General features: G+C 50.1%; 7 protein-coding genes across 7 annotated transcripts; 3 read left to right on the forward strand and 4 right to left on the reverse strand.

Moving 5' to 3' along the window:
- Positions 1-1,053: 1,053 nt before the first annotated feature.
- Positions 1,054-2,125, forward strand: N7508_007350 (uncharacterized protein; the record flags this gene model as incomplete). The annotated part of the gene is made up of 3 exons (XM_058465414.1): positions 1,054-1,137; positions 1,185-1,447; positions 1,537-2,125. The coding sequence occupies 3 exons, from the start codon at positions 1,054-1,056 to the stop codon at positions 2,123-2,125; spliced, it is 936 nt and encodes a 311-aa protein (XP_058317816.1).
- A 6-nt stretch (positions 2,126-2,131) lies between these two features.
- On the reverse strand, positions 2,132-2,908 carry N7508_007351 (uncharacterized protein; the record flags this gene model as incomplete). Its single annotated transcript, XM_058465415.1, has 3 exons — positions 2,132-2,345; positions 2,392-2,687; positions 2,735-2,908. 3 exons carry the CDS (start codon positions 2,906-2,908, stop codon positions 2,132-2,134), a joined length of 684 nt encoding a protein of 227 aa, XP_058317817.1.
- A 706-nt stretch (positions 2,909-3,614) lies between these two features.
- Positions 3,615-6,296, forward strand: N7508_007352 (ATP-binding protein; the record flags this gene model as incomplete). Its single annotated transcript, XM_058465416.1, has 8 exons — positions 3,615-4,045; positions 4,108-4,211; positions 4,262-4,380; positions 4,430-5,261; positions 5,311-5,497; positions 5,550-5,622; positions 5,673-6,092; positions 6,147-6,296. 8 exons carry the CDS (start codon positions 3,615-3,617, stop codon positions 6,294-6,296), a joined length of 2,316 nt encoding a protein of 771 aa, XP_058317818.1.
- A 523-nt stretch (positions 6,297-6,819) lies between these two features.
- Positions 6,820-7,090, reverse strand: N7508_007353 (uncharacterized protein; the record flags this gene model as incomplete). The annotated part of the gene is made up of 2 exons (XM_058465417.1): positions 6,820-6,988; positions 7,044-7,090. 2 exons carry the CDS (start codon positions 7,088-7,090, stop codon positions 6,820-6,822), a joined length of 216 nt encoding a protein of 71 aa, XP_058317819.1.
- A 272-nt stretch (positions 7,091-7,362) lies between these two features.
- Positions 7,363-9,636, reverse strand: N7508_007354 (uncharacterized protein; the record flags this gene model as incomplete). Its single annotated transcript, XM_058465418.1, has 1 exon — positions 7,363-9,636. One exon carries the CDS (start codon positions 9,634-9,636, stop codon positions 7,363-7,365), a length of 2,274 nt encoding a protein of 757 aa, XP_058317820.1.
- Positions 9,637-10,996: 1,360 nt separating this feature from the next.
- Positions 10,997-12,190, forward strand: N7508_007355 (uncharacterized protein; the record flags this gene model as incomplete). The annotated part of the gene is made up of 2 exons (XM_058465419.1): positions 10,997-11,214; positions 11,260-12,190. The coding sequence occupies 2 exons, from the start codon at positions 10,997-10,999 to the stop codon at positions 12,188-12,190; spliced, it is 1,149 nt and encodes a 382-aa protein (XP_058317821.1).
- Positions 12,191-12,690: 500 nt separating this feature from the next.
- On the reverse strand, positions 12,691-17,019 carry N7508_007356 (uncharacterized protein; the record flags this gene model as incomplete). Its single annotated transcript, XM_058465420.1, has 2 exons — positions 12,691-14,073; positions 14,125-17,019. The coding sequence occupies 2 exons, from the start codon at positions 17,017-17,019 to the stop codon at positions 12,691-12,693; spliced, it is 4,278 nt and encodes a 1,425-aa protein (XP_058317822.1).
- Positions 17,020-19,934: the final 2,915 nt, after the last annotated feature.

Below are 19,934 nucleotides of genomic sequence, written 5' to 3' on the forward strand. Positions count from 1 at the left end.
TCAGAGCATTACCAAGATGTTTGTCATCCATTTCCTCCTTACTAGCAAATGGTCTTACTTTACGGTGGCTTGCCCAAAACAACCGATACAACCTTGGCATTCTTACTGCGGAGATGTCTCAATATCAAAAAGGCAAAAAAATAAAATAAAATAAAAATTCAAAGATCCGGAACGGGGATATTTGAGCAATAACTCAAAACCGAGTAGTACCGTCAGAAAATTCCAAATGCATAAAACTGTTCCAGCAAACCCGCATCGCCAATCCAACTGCAACAGCCCGAGTCCTCTTCATAAACGGTGGATGGGAAACCTGACCGACTTTGAATTAATACGCATACTGTGGTTGGAAAAAAGTCTACACACCTGAACTTCAATCATCCGTGTTTTAGTTTTTTCAAGCCCACGTTTTATAAAAAGGAAATTCCAAGGGATGCTTCTAAGAGAATAGAAGTCGGTCGCATAACCGCGCGGGGACGAGTAGCCGTTTCAATGTAATACCCCGAGGCCAGGCAACCATAGTTCCAGGCAGGAAAATATGATATATCCGATCATGTGATAACAGCTGCATGTCGCTTTGATCAGTCCGCACGATCTTCCTGCGTGAGCATGATGATTGTAGTTATATCGACAAAGACTGGCTTAACTGAACGCTCCTAGGTGTTAACAATATCAAGGATGAAGAAGTATTTTCGGCTAGAGTGTTAGCTCACCAGCTGATCTTCAATTCTTGCCACTGCAGGTTGGACATGCAATACCGTTCACGGTCTTTTTGCCTCCGCAGGTTTCACATGGGGCCATCTTCGTCCTCGTCAAGGTGAAAAGTAGGTAAAGAAGTAGATTCTTGATGGCTTGAGCGGTAATTTAAGAGCAAGTCAGGAAAACCTCATTAGTTCTGTGAGCAAAAGGCTGATGTTCTTTCTGCCCAACGGCGGCGGCCCTGCTCGGTATTTATTGGATTCCGGCCGATTTCTCGGATTCTGACTAATCGAGCTTCCGCCGAACCATGGGAAAAGTCGGGTGGACCTACCTCTCCTCGGCACCCCATCCTCAATAATGTCAAACACACAACCACAGTGTGCTTGCTCAGCCTTCTTTGAAACAGAATTAAATCTACACGAGCATTTGGAAGAATATCGTGTTAGTAACGCTAAGATAAGTCGTGTCACTTAGCTGACTTCTTCCAGTCCCGCGAACAGCGCCTGCAAGCCGAACTCGAGCGGTGTCGAGCCCATTCGAGGCCCAATGGTGATGACTGTCGAGGGAAGGACGACAACGACCAAGGCGAGAGCGACGATGACCAACATATTTATGACAAAGATGCCGGAAATCCTATGAGCACTATAAGGAAGACTGGAGCTTCCAAAGGGCGTTTCTGTCCATCCTGTGAACGTGCGAAGCCATTTCCGAAAATGCAGGGACTCCGGCGGCACTTCCAACAACGCAAGTGGTATCCTCTCTGACACGCTGCTTTCTATTAATTATTAATTCAGATGTCACATGCGAGGAAGTTTGTGTGTGCTGTTTTAAAGTTTTCAGGCTCGTGAGCGAGTTCATTAGACATGCCGATAGACATGATGGAGCATGCGAAAGAAAACGGTCATTCATCAAGAAAACATGTGATGAGTTACGCGAACAATCCGACAAACAACTAGCTCTCGCAATTAGCCAGTGTCGATCAAGCGTTCTTGTGGGGAAGAAACGGAAATGGGAAGTGGCAGCTTTGGGCTCCGATATTTCGGGAGCTCAAGCCAAGTTTGACAGGATCGGTATGACGGCTTTGGACCAAAGTCTTTTTTCCCAAAGCAATGAGGGTGACAGTTTTCGCCAGCTCGGCCAGGCTCGCGATGAACTATCTGCACCCCTAATCCCGATGCAATCGCCCATAGCCTTACCCCGGCTGAGCACCATGGTTGATACCGTCAATCCTAACAGCTCTTCGAACATGTCAACGGAGGAAATCTACTTCAATCCCGGAGAAGGGCAAACCCAAGATCTCGACTTGCTACAAGATTTTGATGCTCCTATCCTTCAGATTATGAACAGTATCCCAGCATTGTCGACCGGATGGGCGGCTCAAGATGATTTTGTGGATATAACCACAGAAGCTGCAGTATACCGTGAATAATGAGGGCTAATTCTTTGTGCTTCCACCAGAACCCTCAAACGTGAAGTTCAGTCCAATTTTCGCGCTCAGCATCTCTAATTCCCTGACTTTATGTTCCAGTCCTTCTGAGTATGGAAGGATCATTTTCGCCCAGTTGGCGATCACTTCATCCGTGGCAAAAAGAAACGTAATGGCATATCCCTGCTCGATCTTAAAACCGAGTCTAGCATCTAGAATCACCCTACAGTTGTTAGATCCTGACACTATAATATAAATATATTACTTACAAGCCACCATCTGGAAAATCCTTCACCTCGGGCTTAGAGCCCACACGATCCAGCTCGGATTGGGGAATCTCATATAAGGATCTTCTCCCCTTCGTAGTCGCCAAGTCGCAAAGATGCGAAAGGGTATAATACTCCGCTCGCGATCCTTTGGCCCACAGATGCACCATTAGAACACGGCGACCAGCTTTTAGACCACCCCTCCTGAAGCATTCGACATGGCCAGGGAATTCTTCGTATCTCAGCCAGTGTCCGAGGCTGCACCGTTCAAGGGAGGTTTCGAGGATAGATCGGATTCGCTGAAGATGATTAGATGGTAGCCACGGAGATGTATCATTCTGCTTACTTCATCAAAGGCAAATTGCTTGCAAAAGTCCATACCATATTCGGTGAGGTATGGGAAGCCCCGCCTCTCCATCTCCAAGACACGCTCGCCAACCGTTGAGTCATTCAAATCAAAAAATCCCTCCTCGAGGAGAAACTTCCTTGCCACATCTAGCTTGAATGCGGATGATGCCATAACTGAGACTGGCTGTGCCTGAAGCCGACGATGCAAACAGCTGCGGGGCAGTGGTCGGTTGAAGCTATCCGGAAAATTAATTTTCAATAACCGTCAAACCCCAGCCCCACTTCGGTCTCGGGCGTTCCCGTTCCTACTTGTCCGTTTTCGCAGTTAGGTACGTCAGAGGAAACACAGTTTTGTGATACCCTTCTACAAGGATCACAGTTTTGTGATACCACTGCCTACGGGGAAGTTATCCGTCAGGGAACACAATCCTGTGATGCCGTTCCACAGGGATCACAATTCTGTGATCATCACTGCAATTGGTCGCCAAGTCTACCGCGTCATTAAGCTGGTGCTTCCGATACCTACAGAGCTTAGAACGACACCACGATTTAGTGGTTCGATGCAAAAGCGACGCCACCAACTGAATAATACCTGAGCCTATCCAATTAAAATTAGCAGTTTACTTCGTATATCATGCATGCACCGTACAATGCACTTCTATGCAGCTAAACGCTGAACGTAAGGGGAAGCAACCTCTTGAGCTGTGAGTATAATCTTGGAAAACACAGAAGTCCAGAGTAACGAACACATAAGAAGGAGCAATTCCTCAGGTTCTTATTGATCTTTCCCTTCATCATTGGCATTCCAGTCTCTTGGGCCACTCCATACCAGCTTCCCATATCGCACCGATATTTTTCAGTCGTTCAAATTGCTCAACATGGCACTGAAGACTCCTTCCTGCCACCAAGGCTTGACACCACCCAATAGCCCAACGAAGGAGTCGACTATACCTCTTGCCACCTTGAAGGACCTGATGCATCTCTTTGGTGTGTTTCTTGAAAATGCGCTGCTTGATCTTACCGACCAAGAACCTCCAAACACTCCTATCTCCCAGGACCAGTCCCCACCAAGCCCTGACATGGTTCGACTGAAGCAACTGCTGGTGAACCTCACCAGTGATGAATGTGCTTCGGCTGAACTCTCCATGGCAGCCAAGCCTGATCATTCTTGTCCTGCAAGCAATGAACAGGAGGACATTGCGGTAGCAGATGGAACAGATCTCAAACATCCAATCAGTACGACGCCGGATGACTTCAAATTGTTTGAGAAGTGGGCATCTACACCCTCATTCAAAGCAGTTGTCGAAACGTATGAGCCACCAGCCAATCTCCCCTTCTAATTCCTTCAGAAAATGGCTGACCCGGATCTAGCTGGGACAAAGAAGCATGTAAATACAAGATTGTCGAACCGGCGGAGACCAGCAGTGGTCTGGACGATTATGCTGAATATGCATTCGTTGTCCGTGAACGTGTTGGTACGTAATGTTTTGCCTGGAAACCGAGACCAGACTAATGGTATAATTAGAACGAAATTCTGAGGAGGTGACGCCGTACATTGACATCAAATCGGAAGGCCTGCGCGACATCCTGCGTGAGGTGCTGCATGATATCAAGGCCATTAGCCTGATGGAAGACAAGCCATCGGTAATTGAGACAGAGTATTATCTCCACGAAGATCGCTGACATTGGTTAGATCGAGCAAAATATCCTTTTCCATTTCCTCCCAGAGCTCGACAAATATGCCGAAAATATGGACAACTCAGAGTATGAATTCCCACGTCAGCACCTCCGCTTGCTCATCGACCACCTCAAGCAAGCATATTCAGCCATCTCGCAGCGTTTATCGTCAATGCTGCAGCACGGTCACATTACTTACGACCTTCTCTGGGCACTTTTCAAACCGGGTTCCCATGTTTTCACGACATGCTTGGGCACAAAAGAGCCGCGATGCGTCGTAGTTGATGCAGGGGAAGAGGTGACACAGAGTGACGAGACGTGGTTCAATCTCGAGTGCCGATTCCTTGATTATGACGGAGTCAAATTCGGCGAGACCGGAATCTTTCTGCGTGTTCCAAAGTTCCGGGGGTCAAAGCCGATTGAGACCCTTGAGGCCTTCCCCCTCTGCTACCACCCAAGGCACGAGCAAATCCGGAAAAACTTGGTCGATAGAGGCCAAAAGTTTCGGGATTTGGCCGGCTCACACATTCAGCACTGTAAAGGCAGCGCATTCTTTATGAACAAGGGGAAGGCTATCAAAGTCAACATCAATAGTCGAGTGGCAGTGGACGCCGCATTTTTTTATGAAATGCAGCCAAACTACTCCCGACCGTCACTCCGCGACATAGGGACAAAAGATAACAATGGCATTGCAGTCATTGACATAGGTGCGATGCTCAAGGAGGACCGCGAGCGAGAGAAGGAGAGAATGCAAGGAGACGGAGTGGATGCACAAAAGCTGAGCGAGACCGATTTCTTGGTCGCCTGCCCAACAGTATGCTGTTTCAGCTTCAAGGAGAAGATTTTCTGTATGTAAGTCTTCTGACAATATTTGGCGCCCGACTAATGTGATTCCAGTGGAGTGCGCAGTCAGTGCTCTTGAGGACGTGGATTGGTCACCTGAGTCGTTCGACTGCCTGAAGATCCCTTTAGAGACCAAGACCATCCTCTTGTCGTTGGCAAAAACCCGCCTAGGGATGATACCGATGGTACCGTTCGACGACGTAGTTGATGGAAAGGGCCAAGGATTCAACATTCTTCTGGAGTATGTCGGCGAAGCGCCTATGCTATCAAGACTTCCAACTAACTCGTGCTAGTGGCCCACCGGGAGTCGGAAAGACTTTCACGGTTGAGGCAACCTCGGAGTATTTCAAGCTCCCCCTCTATTCGGTATGAACTATCCAGCTCGGCTGGATTAGGCGTCACTGATTTTTTTTCAGATATCTGCAGGCGAACTTGTTGTCGACCACGGAGATTCCAACGCGCTCGAGCGGCAACTTGAAACAGTATTCAAGATCGCGAAACACTTTGATGCCGTCCTTCTCTTGGATGAGGCAGACGCTTTCATGGAGCAGCGTACCTCATACCACGATACCCACAATCGCCTTGTGACCATTTTCCTCCGAAAGCTGGAATATTATCAAGGAATTCTTTTCTTGACGTCAAATCGGGGTATCCAGTTTGATGACGCAATTCTAAGCCGGATCCATTTGAGCATCGAGTATGAAAATTTGACGAGAGAGTTTCGCAGAGATCTTTGGTCAACCTTTCTGTCCAAGGCATGTACGATGCAAGGACCTGCCGTCATTGAGGAGTACGATCTCCGACGATTGGAGTCTTTAACTCTAAATGGGCGAGAGGTGGGTTCCAGAGAGCTGCTCTGCACTTCTCACTTGTTGACTAACATGAACTAGATCAAGAACATCGCAGCAATCGCACATGCTCTCGCTGAGGCTGACGTCAATCAGGTGACCTACAAATACTTGGAGTTAGCAGCCGATTCCAATAAGAAGTTTTCAAAGGAGTTTGGCAAAGAGAGGCCTGTTGATGGAATGTATGTCTAGTAGCATACCTGGGAAAGTCCTGTGGATTATCTCGTTTCTGAAGGTTGTCGAGCAGTCGGTCTCTTATTGCAAAATGTTCGATTAGTACTGCACACGACAGTCCAATATATCGTTACTGAAGCTTCATAGTTGAATCAACGTTTTCATATCATTCATCACCTCACACAAAAGTCAAGTGCGAGAGCCAGAATTGGACGGTCAGTTTGTCATTGTCAACAAATATAGAAGCGGAGTCCCTCTTGGGGCAATGTAGGTGAAGTGGAAAAGCGGGCATCAAGGATCGATAATAGGTCGAAGTTCTGGTTGATTCACGAGGATGTGGACTGGAAGTGCTTCATGCTTCATTATCATGCATACTTGAATTGCTAATCCAAAAAACTAAGCATATTGCTTCCCGTTACACAAAGACGTTTTGGATCTCCCATCTCTGGTTGACATAGTTGTCGTTGTACCGCTCGTGATCGCTGCAAAGTCGGTCGACATTTCAATATATACCGGTGAAAGTCGATGATTAATGCCCGGCCTAGTTCTTTATTCCAAAGAAAATTGTCACGCCGAAAATCTTCGTGAGTGATTCCTTTGTTGATTTGCGAATCTCCTGGTGGAGCCAAGGCGTCAAGTCCATCGATGCTGTACTTCCGCCCCCCCCTCCCCCGGCCAGCCCATCATGAGCATATGACGAATCTCTCCAGCTCCATAAAGAAAGTAGATTTCGGCCAAGTCGATCGTGCCCAGGAAAACAGGCACAGCAGACCCTTGGGTTTTCCGTTTGCAGCAGTTGTCTCTTTGCTCATGGTCTTTGGAGCTGGCCAAAATTCAATTTTCTAGAGGCGTAAAAGTCGATGATTGTTGCCCGTTCGAGCTTTTCATTCCAAAGGACCTTCATATCTCGAAAGTCTTTGTAAATGATTCCCAAGGCCCCTTGATTTCCTGATTCGATCTGTGAATTTCCAAGCGAAATCAAGGCGCCAGCTCCATCGACACTGTACTTTCTTCCCTATGGACATCACGAACAAATGATGTAATCTGAAGGTGCAGATGTAAATGTCCATGAGCCTAGGGGCCGTCATGTGCATACAGCAGTTGAGCTGGATAGGAGCCTTTGTCTGCTTTTTCCTTCCCCGACGCGATGACCATGCCGCGTGTTGCCAGAGGTTGGTTCAAGTGCCCGAGGGCGCTTCACCCATTTCACGTCCTCCAAGTCAATGACTATCAAACGACCGCCCAGGTCATCCCACAACATATTACGCCACTCACTGTCGCCATGGACCACCCCGTGTGAGCGGAGCACAGCCAGGGCCTTCTCGCGCTCCTGGTGGAAGAAACTCGAGTTGTCATCGTTGATGACGTGCTGAAGCCTGCTTCCTGACCAGCTCAGGATCATCATCTGCTCCATTAGTTCGCCGTGGTACCAATATGAGACTCGTGGCGTAAATGTCCCAAGACAGACGGGTATGTGTTTTCCCTGCAGGCTCCTGAGATAACCATAATTGTCTGCCTCTGCTTGAATGAGATGCTGCTTGTCCGCCGTGGTAGCCTTGATTATCACAGTGTATCCGTGTAATAGAAGAGTGGCTTTGATGAGGTAACCGGTCCGACCACAGACGTGGAGTTGTTCAAACCCATGATTTCGGTTTCGGGCAAGTTGACGGTGAAGCCGGCGTGTGAACTCCTGTGGTCCCATGGTGTGTCTCTGGCTACCGTGGAGTTTCCAGTTGGGGCATTCTTTATCCAGCGGGTCTCGGTTGACCATGCCACGGATGCAGGCAATTGTGCAGTAGGGTCGTGTAGACTGCCCGTCTTTCCGAGAGGTCTGTTTGTTGTCCCCACCGGCTCGTGTGTTTTCGCTTTCCTTAGTCGATTGACGGTTGTTGCCTCGGCCGCGGCTCGAGCGGCTGCGAGCAGCTGCTGCGATGGATGGCGAATGCGATTCTTCATCACTGCCGCTGCCTTCGGTCGACGAATGCTTCGGAGTAGACATGCCTGGTTGGCAGTGAGCACGGGATCGTGTATTGTGTGTCTTCGGCTCTAGTTTCCAGTGCGAGGGCCGATAATTGGAGGCTGGCGGGTCTTTGCGGAGCGTTTCGGGAATTTTTCTCAATACGTCCAGGTATTCGACCTCCCAAGTCTTCAGCTTGTCGTGTGCCGCATCATGCCACTCTTGAGACGGAGCTTCGGCGGCCAGCGCTTGGAGGGTGAACGCAAGCACCTGACCAATGGCTGTCCGGTGGAGGCGCCACTCATCGTTCACCTGCACATCTTGATTCGGGATACATAAGAAATATTGAACAATAGTGGGATCATCCTTCGGGATATGGAGAAAAACAAAAGCCTCCCCCGTGCAGATGTAGCCGTGTTGAATTCCACTGTCGATCATGTATGAGAATATCTGAGTGACCACTGCGGCGACGAGGCAGGTGGCATAGAACTCAAACGTGTCGCCTTCCTGATCAATGACATCGCGAGCGAGATCCATCTGATGTAGACCTGCCACCCATTCGGGGATTGTCACCTTGTGTGGCGCTTTGAACTCCACCGCATACACCGGTTTCTGTCGCTCGTTGGCCACAACGTGCACGCAGAACTGGTCGGCGCGGCGGTTGCGTCTTCGTGCAGTGGCAGCCCTCTTCTGGCTCTGCGCCGCTCCTCTCCCCTTTCCTCTGCTTTTCCCATGCCTCATGTTCGGTGGTCGCTGGGGCCGCACGTCCTGGAGATTCATCTGCTCCAAGCTATTCTCCAGCGAGGGTTCCGCTGGGTTCGCGCGGTCATAGAAAGCGACTCGGCCCTGGATGCCAAACTCGTGTCGAAGGGTTTCATCGTCTCGTAACTTCTCAATCACCATTTCGACAAAGTTGTCGACCGTGTCGCGCTCAAAGTTCCGTAGGGACGCTTCTGAATAAATCGGCTTGTTCTGGATATTCGTAGCGACATAGTCCAATTGGGTGTCAGAAGGGAAGAGCGGACGCGAGGTAAAGGCGGCCGTGCGGTCGAGTTTCTTCCAGATTTGCTCTTGGAGTCGGGGGAAGTCAAGCCAAGGAACAATGCGCTTGGGGTAGAGTCGGTTGACGGGGTCAGTCGCATCACCCTGGGTCGTGAGGGTCGCATCCGTCTCAACTCGAATCGCTTGAGATAAAGAGACGTGGCAACGATCGAGAAGGCGAAACAGTGTGTTGGGCTGCACTCGCAGCTCTGCCTCTCCTTGGCGCCGCTCTGCCTCTTCTCGCGCCCTCCTCTCTTCTTCTCGCGCTTGTCTCTCTTCCTCCTGGCGCCACTCTGCCTCTTCTCGCGCTTTTCTCGCTTCCTCAAGCTGGCGTCGAAGCTCAGCGATTGTATCCTCCATCCCTTGTCTCCTTCATCCCCTGTCAGAACTTGTGTTTCTAATGACAAGATCGCAGTCAATACAGCAGGGGGCTATCGTCTGCCTTAAGGGGAACTAACCGTCACGGGCTACACGCATGACGATGTTTACCGGCTTACTCATCTGGTGCCTCAGGCATAAACACCCTGTCGGAACTTGCTGTCTTCCGTAACTTGCTCAGCCAATGAGGGCATTGAAATCTCTGTCATTTATTACTTGCTATTTCTTGCTATTTATGCTATGCTCATCCTTAGTAATCCGCTCATTCGGAGTTACTATAATTCCGGTTCTCAATCCGTATTCATGAATGCAGCACTGACACACCCTGTCGAATCTCCGTGAAATCCTATACCGTAGCACCCAATTGGAGACCTCGAAGACTCTGCATTGTATTACCGCTAATTTGAAGCTATTTATGCCTAGTCTAATTACTAATCCATCGGGCTGGATCATAGTGTCTCCGGTATCCATGCAGTATTCGTATGATATTGCCGACACACCCTTGGCGGTTTGTGCTGGTTTTCAGTCACTGATTCCAAAATGCTCGTCATACGTTGACAAAGTCGTTTCGACTGGCCTCATCAGTGGAACACCAGCTGAAATATACCCGCATACCTTATCCCTATTCACGGTGTATACGTCCTGGTATTTCCACAACGCCAACTTCGCGCGGTCTAAAGCGTATTTTGAACGGAGATATGTCTTATCTGGAAGCAAGCCCATCTCTTCAACTTTCTCACGATCCGTCAACCTCAAAGATAATCGAGCTGACAAGCTTCTCATCGTGTGTTTTAATAGCTTTTTCCTGTTCATTGATGATCTCAATCCACCGTTGACTACCGTTAACGAATGCTTGATTAAATCAAAGGCAGGCTGATAAGTTCAACGGATTGCATACCTCATCTTTGGACATGCTGACTTCGGCATTCTGTCTGAACTCAACTCAACAGTTGGCACGCTAATATAAATGCGGAGCCACGGTGGCCCTTCATGGTTCACATGCCCGGTATTCAACGTTGAATGTCGAGTTTGCCGGATATGCCCTAGCTAGTCAACCGTAAAGATCTTCAACATCACCGTTTGGTCATTCGTAAAGGTCTGGTAAGTCATGGATGCAAATGCAAACCAGTTTATTGTCACATTTTCGATATATCAAGTTGAAACTTTTCCTCATGAAATCATTAATGAGGATGTCACTGCCTTTGCTCACCGCAATCAACGATTTCAGGGAGGATGTCTTAGAGGAAAGCTCGGGGCGCCATATAAACAACAGGCGTACGACCCAGAGACACAAAAAACCCATAATTCATTCTGCTGCAGTGCTCCAAATGCGTACCTAACGATGAGTAATCACACCGATGAGGATCCCATGGATCAAGATAGTTGTACAAGCACGAGCGACGAAGCGAATCTGCAGCTGGATCGTGAATTACAACAAAGCGAAGGAACCACTTACACAGCGACTGAGCCGTCCCGGCAAACTATTCCAGTTGGGATTTCACCTGCCTATGTGAAAGGCTGGGACTCTACAGATGCATTTCGCGAGCTATACCAAAATTGGTATGTGACATTCTCTTCTATTGGATAAACACTGAGACAGAATAGGAAAGATGCTATTCTAGGAAGATTTCAGCTAAACCGGTTGGATTTCAAGCCATTCTATGAAGACAAGAAAGACTATTTCTCCATCATAGTCCCGACTACCTCGAATGACAACGGCAATCGGCGAGCTCTGGGGTACATAAAATATGAGAAAAAGACCGGTCGAGTCACCTTGACCAATTCCTGCATGCAACTTCCCGTGGAGTCTCTCGTGATGGGGTTCACATCCAAGGACAACCAAGACCAGCTGGCAGGCTCCCATGGTGACGGGCTCAAGCTGGCTGCGTTAATAATGAGTCGAGACGGATATAAAATGAGCGTGGCTGCAAGCCACTGTAGGTGGAGTTTTGGTCTGCATGGGACGTCCCAGTCTCTCCGTTGTGTCATCACTCCTTCCCGAAAGATGAGTCCAGCCATTCAACGAGACCCAGCTGATGATATGGCAAAGTTGCGGTTCCAGGATGAAAGAGACATCACGGTAATGATTGGGGCTGGACGTGCCAATCAAAGTCGACCGGTATCGTCTGAAACATTCTTCGGGTGGCTGCGAGTCACTCTCGATATTCGCGGGCTCTCCTATCCCCCCTCGATTGTAGAAACGCCCCGAGGAGACTTGCTTCTTGATTCGCAGTTCCACGGAAAGCTCTTCCTTCATGGGATCCTGCTACCAATGACTACTTCAGGGGTCAAGCACTACAAGTTTGGTTACAACTTTGCTCTGGGTAAGTTCAGCCGTGATCGACACGGAATGGTCGCCAAGTATGAGGTGGCAGATCAGGTGCGGCAAATATGGCAGTGTGCCCTGCACATGCACGAGCATACTTTACTTCCAATTTATGTCAATCTCCTTCAGAACTTCCCCCAGGTGGGCGATATTGAACAAGCCGATAGACTTTTGGAACCGTCTACCACGGCCCGTGCGACCGCGGCCTGACGCTTTCCGCAGCCTAGACGGACAGAACCACACGCAGCTCAGACAATCAACACTCGAGCGAGGCCAGAAAATTTCCATCTTCATTAGATGAAAATGTGAGCGCTCTTGGTAAAATCAAAGAATGAACAGCTTCCATTGCCTCAGTATTAGGACCGTAGATTCAACTGTGAGCCAACGTTTCTTAACCGACTCACTTTGACCCATTTGTTGTAGTTCAGAGGAATGAAAATTAATTGAATTCAGAAGGAAACATGAGGCTATATATACAACGAGAAGATCAAGTTGATTGGAAATCAACTTGATTCTTCGTATAGACACCTCGGGGTTAATTCCGATGGTGCGGCTTGGTTCCTGATCTGCACCAGCCTCATATCACAACATTCCCCCTCAGGATCGCTTTGCTGGCAAGGCGATACTGGAATAACGCTGTGCAGCCAAGCCTCGGTAAAACCACTCAAAAACCTTCATGGGAAAATAAAGTGGAAAGAGCGCCTGCGCTGTCACATTTGTTGCCTCTGAGTCTTCAAGGCTTCGATTCCTAGGAGACTACAGAACGTGGCAAAAGCCGTTGGTCCCAACGGCTTGGTGAGACCGTCAGCGGCCTGTTCCTCAGTAGGAACGTATTGAAGACTGATCTCGCCTGTATTCAGCACTGCTCGCTGATAATGGAATTTTACGTTGAAATGTTTGGTCCGTTTGTGGAACTCAGGATTGCGCGAGAGGGCAATAGCGGACTGATTGTCAGCCATGATGTTGGTGACCGGGGACTGATACAATTGTGTTTCGGCCAGGAAGGTCCGGAGCCACTGTAGATGCAAAATGGCATTATATTGTCCAATGTACTCGACATGAGTCGTAGACGTGGCTACTTCCCCTTGTCTCTTGGACGACCAGGAAACCGGCGCACCCGCAAGTTGGAATACGTAGCCGGACGTCGAGTAGGCTCCGTCAGTGACGACGGACCCACCAAAGTCGGCATCCGTGTATCCAATCAATTGACCACTGCGGTATGTGATGCGGTGGTATTGTGTGGCTTTGACATAGCGAAGTAACCGCTGCAGGACGACCTGGTGGTGCGATTGCGGCTGAGACGTGAAGCGACTCAATGTGCCTAGCGCAAACGCGATATCCGGTCGCGTTCCGACCATCAGATACATTAACGAACCGATGGCAGTTGCAAATCGTGCTTTTGTTTCCTCGTCCGGAGGTTCTTCGTCTGGATGGCGATTCAAGACTTGCTTGGGATTCATCGGAGTAGTCTTCGGCTGACAGGCTTCCATGCCGAAGTCGGAGAGAACCTTTTGGATGTACTGGTGTTGGTGAATGGACACAGATCCATCGGCCTGGAAGTCAAATTGGATGCCTAGAAATGAACGTGGGGTACCGAGATCATTCAGTTGGAACTCTGATTCCAATGCTCGTTGCACTTGGTCTATCTCATACGAGTTTGCTGCAGCAACGAGAAAGTCATCGACGTAGACACAGATCACGCAATTGGATTTGTAGAACACGCAGTTGTCCGATTGTGCCATAGTGAAGCCACGAGCGGCTAGGACGCGTTGAACGCATTGGTACCAAATCCGGGGGGCCTGCTTTAGACCGTATAGGGAGCGGCGAAGCCGGCACACGTATCCTGGCTCTTCGAAGCCTTCGGGCAACTCCATGTAAATGGACGAGTCTACGTCACCGTGTAAGAATGCAGTGACAGCATCGAATTGGTGAAGCTTCCATCCGCGCAATACGGCGCTGGCGATAATGCAGCGGACCGAGTCCATCCGTGACACCGCAGCAAATGTTTCGTGGTAGTCGATGCCATGCTTCTGCCGGTAGCCTTTGATGACTAGTCGCGCTTTGCGCATTCCGTTGGCTTTGGTCTTGAAGACCTATTTGCAGCCAATCACATGATCTCCGGCTGGTACGTCCTCTCGCAGAACCTTTTCCCATGTTCCGTGCTCGAGAAGAGACGCGTATTCTTTCTGGATGGCGGCCCACCATTCTAGTTGATTCGGGCCGGACACGGCTTCTTGAAACGTGGATGGGTCAACACTCTTCGCTGTGGGATTCAGCGTACCTGCTGCATACACCTTGTCGAGAGATTCCAACAGTCGGCGTGAGGGTCGCCTTCTACGACCATAGATCGAATACCCCAGGTCCGGTGTTAGGCCGGCTTCCTGTTGGCTTGGGTTGACCACGGACGGTGTTTCTTCCACACGCCCAGATGGCATTTTCTCTTCCTCGTTTGAGGAATTCGGCGATAGAGGTGGTGTTGGCAGCCCGCTAGCTGATGAGGGCAGTGGTGGAAAGACAGGTGATGGAGGAGCATTGTCCGGGAGGTCGTTGCCTGTTTCCCCCCCGATGAGTGGCGCCACTGGGGTCCTCTCATCGAACTCGACATCACGGGAAAACACTGTCTTCCCTGAATGAATTTCATACAGCTTGTACTGGTTCGGTTCACAATAACCTAGCAATCGGCACTCGGATGATCTGGGTCCGAGTTTTGCTCGATGCTCTTTCGGGATCAACACCCATGCGCGGGAGCCAATCCGTCGCAAATGCAACAGCGAGGGCGGCTTCCCGTAAATTATTTCGTACGGTGTCGTTTTCTGTAGGATTGATGCTGGAGCGCGCAGCTTCAGATAGACTACCGTTTCTAAAATCTCGGTCCACCAGGAAGGAGGAAGTTTCGCATCGGACAGGAGCGTGTTGGTCCGCTCCCGGATAGTGCGATTCGTGCGTTCGGCCAAACCATTCTGCCCTTTACAGTATGGCGGCGAGGTGTCAAACTCAACTCCCTGGGTCTCGAGGTGTGTTCCGATCGGCAAGTATTCTCTCCCGTTGTCGGTGAGGAACCTCTTGATGTGGGCGCCGAACTGACGGTGCACCCAGGCATCAAATTGCCGGAACTTCTGGAGCGCTTGATGCTTCCATCTCATGGCATATGCCCACGAACCACGAGAATAATCGTCAGTAAAGGTGATCACGTACCTGGAGCCATCTTTGGCAATCGGCATCTCCATAATGTCCGAATGGATCATTTCAAACGTTCTCGTCGAATGCAGACGTGGCCGTCTTGCACGGGAGTTCCTCTTCTGATACTGCTTACCCGACATGCACGCCTGGCACTGCGGCGTTGCCAGCAGCTGCGCCTGCGTCAGTGGTCGGTACGGAGTGCCGGTCCGCCGGAGGACCACCCTCAAGTCTCCCCGGTTCAGATGTCCCATCCGAGTGTGCCACAACACTTCGGAGGCCTGGTCCACTCCTTTGCACGCATCTTCTTCGAGTATCACAGCTTCACCACCGAGTTCAGAGGTTGACGCTGCGCATTCTGCGCCACTTGACTCCTGAGGGTCGTCGACGTCCATAGCCACCGCCTGCGGTTCCAGGGAATCTGCATGGCCATGGGTCGCCGGCGCCCTCGCCAGTTGGACTCGCTCTCGAGATCTCTTGCTCACATGGCACCGCAGGATCAGTAGATCCTCCTCCGCATGGTAGGCGGTCCCCACCGTCCGTCCTCGGCGTTGCACAAAGACGTTCTGCGGGTGCGCCACCACCGAGTAGCGGTCTCGCAACAGTTTCGGCACGCTGATCAGGTTCATCCCGACGCGTGGCGCGAAGTACACATTCTTTAACACCAGAGGTTGGTTGAACTTCCCCCGGAGCGTGAGCTTCACCGTACCAATCCCTTCGGCTTCCACTGGATCGCCCGCCGTGTCCAGCATCTCGCGGTGGGGCCGCAGACTGCTGAAGCAGCTCCGGTCCCAGCAGATGTGGCTGGTGGCGGCGGAGTCCAGGATCCACCGGGGTTGCGGTGCGTGGGTATAAAGGGTCGTCACCCTCGCCCTCACGATATTGATCCTCGGTCTCTTGGGAGTCGGCGGGCCCTGCCGATCTCCCATCTGGCTTGATGGTATATTTTGCAAATTGTTTCTTGGTGAGCCGGAAACACTCCGTTCTGCCTTCAGGGCATGGTCCCTGGACGGCTGTACTTCTCGCTGTTTCTTCCAGCACTGCGCGACCACATGGCCGCGCTTCTTGCAGTATGTACATTTCTTGAGTTTTCTCTGTACTGCATTGATCGACGGTCCTAGGGCTCCCTGCAGAGGCGCGGGAGACTCCTTTCTTCGGACCGTCTGCTCGGCGTTGGACAGCAGATTTCCGATCGTGGTCGGGTTGACCGGATCCTTGTCATTCTGGATGGCATCCACAACCAGGATGTATTCCGGTCCGATCTGCGTGAGCAGGATCGCAATATGTGTCTTGTCACCGATTGATCCTGGAGCAATGGCATTCAATCGATGTACGAGCAGCCGTACGCGATCAACAAAATCACGCGCACTGGCGCATCGTTCGCCGGTTGTCTCGCGAAGTTGGGCAAACAATTCGCAGAAAGTGGCGAGTTCCATCCGCCGGTATCGTTCTTCAAGTTCATTCCAGAGATCACGGGACGTCTCTAGTCCCAGAACATGAATGCTGATGTGGGGGGACAGGTACCGGAAGATGGTGTGGTAGGCCTCAGCTTCGCGGCGCGACCATTCACGGTGGCGCTCGAATGCCTGGACCTCCACTTCGAGGCGCGCTTCAATGGCTAGCTGCCTCACCGCCCCATTGAGGTGGGGCTCCACCAAGGGGTGGATGTCCGCCGTAATGGGTTTGGCGTACTTGAATAGACAGTCGGGACGCTGAAGATCGCCCGACACAACATCCCAGACCTGCCTTGCTTTGAGATAGGAGGTCATGAGACGTTTCCAGGTCGCGAAGTTGTCGTTTCCCGTCAAAGGCTCGATGGCCGTGACGGCTCGGTCGGGCGAGTCATGGACCAGAGCAGACATGGTGAGGATAGTGAAAGCGGGGTAATATATAATCAAGATGGTTAAGACGATTCTCAGATGAGTAGAGACGGCACCCGAGATTTTGCTCCCGGGCTCATAACCTGTTGTAGTTCAGAGGTATTAATTGTATTTTGTTCTAGAGGGAAAGATAAGGCTATATATACAACACGGAGCCAAGTTGATTTCCAATCAACTTGGTTGTCTGTATAGACATCTCGGAGCTAATTCCGATGGTGCGGCTTGGTTCCTGAACCGCAACAGCCTCATATCACAACACGATGATGAGCGTTGGTGAGCATTGATGAACGTTGATGAACGTCGACGAGGGTTTTGATGTGTGTTGATGGTCGTTGGTGAACGTTGATGGTCGTTGATGAACGTTGACGAGGGTGTTGATGTGCGTTGTGGTGGTATATGGCCGGGCGGTGAAGGTGAGTGGTGGACCGGTGGTCAACGTCTCACGGCCTCAGCGTGAGCCTTTCTTACCATTTTCCAGAAATGTACTGTAACACTGCTTGGGTCGGTGGCAACCAAGAAATTTCCCTTCCTACACTTTTCCATGCAGCAGATAGATTTTCCCCTTCAATCTACTCTTAACAGTCCTATTTTTTGACCCCTCTTCATCGTCAACCGCGTCAAAAGAAAATTGTTGACAATGACACAGCAGGATAAGACATCCTCTGAATATCGCTGCAGAAAACTTTTGAGGGATTACAAAAATTGGTGTGATGACTTGGAGGGAGAGACCTGCGCCTCAGAAAATACGGACTCCTCGAGAACTACAAGCTCGTCTCATACGAAGCTACCGACAGAACACAGTCGCGCACTGCCTCCAGCTGCGAAGCCTGAGAGCAGACGCAACCGTAGGGTTAGATTTGACCTCACTGAAGGAAGAAAGTCACCAGAGCCCATTCAATTCAGTCTAAATGACCAGGCTCAGTCTATCAGCCCACGGTGAGTGCTTTTTTACGCTTTGCGCTCCAACACCAGGCTCTCGGAAAGCCATGTTTCTAATTTAAAGAGCAGACAGATCACAGGGAAGCAGAAGGGAAAGAGACGGTTCACTAGACGACAGAGGTGAGTACCCGGAGCCTTTATCATTATTTCGGGATCGTGCAAGCCAGGATGATCTTGTGACTGATGCAAAACATAGATCGATGTCAAGAAAGCGCAAGGAGAGCCGTCGGCAAAACTTTGATGGTAGTTCCAATCTCACCACGCCACGCAAGTCCTGCATGGCGTCGAAAGCCTCCTAGGAGGGATCCCAATGACCATGTTGTGACCGGCGCTCGCGATTCTCCAACCCCGTCCAAGCTAGTTTCAGCTATGTACGTACGAAATACCTTTATTCTTCCCACATTAGAGGCTAACATTTTGCCACAGGCCGCGTGACGCCAGCACCGCTTCCGTACCGGCCTAAAAGAACACGATCGTCATCCTGGATGTGGGACTATGTACATCGTGTCTGTGCCGCCAGGAACGGAGATACCGGCGAACAGAACGTCCACACTAGCAGCATGTCATCGGCTGGAGCGCTACATTGCTATGTCGAAGGAACAGTGGCTAACTATCTCGATTGAATAGTCCTGGTGTATGTTATTCCCATAAAGGCTGTGATTACCCAACTATGAATTATCAGCATGAGAAATATCAGCATTATTGTATTTCACTCCATGGATTTCGTATGGGAAGGAGTTATCACCCCTGTTTGGAATTACAACAATAGTGAGGAAGTTCCGAGGTCAAAGGCGAACATTCGAGCACGATTGTGGTGCCTCGTAACAGGCCCGCCTACACGGTTTCATCCTTGCCATGTTAAACCAGGGGCATGACCCATGCGGCCTCCAAAATACTGCGGACAGTGTATAAGGATTCACGGTACTATGAGTTCCCATAGGGGAGATAGGACATGGTAGCAAGGGGACTCGGGGAAACTGAAAATATTTGGATTCTTGTTAGCTCAAGAAAATACGCCTGATTGGATTTGATTGGGTTGGTGGTCGAAAGCAGAGTGATCTTTGGAGTGAAGCGTGCGACTTGCTTTCGACCCACGCCCAAGTCAGAAGGAAATCAAGTTTGACACAGACCGTGGAACCACGAGCGGAACCGCAAATCATTTCAAGAGCTTGTTTAGACGAACCATGGAAATCCTCGCTCGGTGAGAGAATGCGGTTGTAATGAAGAATTCAAGCCTGGGCTTCTGCCCCACTTTCTTTCTGGGCTGCTCGTGAGTAAGCCTTGCAGCCCAAAGGAAAAGAGAACCGGAGCAGAATCACCAAAATCTCCGTCGGCTGATATGGAGGATAAATTTACTGGGAAAGGCCAATATGTTATCAGAGGCATTCTCTAAATTCAGCGTCATATCGAGATGCGCAGGGTGCTTGGAATACAGTTTAGGTGCCGCAGGTGGGCCGGCCCACAGCTCGACTCATGTCCGGGAGCCAATCGGTTTCTCGGTTTTAGTGCAAAAACCGGAGACATTTACGTAAGCTCATGTGTGTCCATAACGTGATAACGTATTGCCCGAGCGACCGAATTGACCGAGCGGCCCCACCAAAAAGCCATCTCAAAAATTAACATCTCTTGTTTACCACAATGATAATGCCCCCCCAACGGTCTGATCGAAGGAGAAAATTATTAGAACAGGAGGGTCGTCTTTTATTAGCTATAAAAGCTATAAAAGATGGTAAATATCCCTCTGCTGCAGCTGCTGCGCGGTCTTTTGATTTACCAGTCTCAACTTTGAAGGCCCGCCTTAAGGGGCGTGAAGCTGCTTCTGAAAAACGACACAATCGCTTTATTTTCTCTGAGGTTGAAGAGCAATCGATTGAAAAATGGCTCTTGGATATGGATACGAGGGGTGCTGCTCTTACATTGCCTATGTTGAGAGATATGGCCAATTTACTCCGTCATGC

Source organism: Penicillium antarcticum, assembly GCF_028974205.1.
Source record: "Penicillium antarcticum strain IBT 31339 chromosome Unknown utg000007l_segment0_segment0, whole genome shotgun sequence".
NCBI classification, from domain to species: Eukaryota; Fungi; Ascomycota; class Eurotiomycetes; order Eurotiales; family Aspergillaceae; genus Penicillium; species Penicillium antarcticum.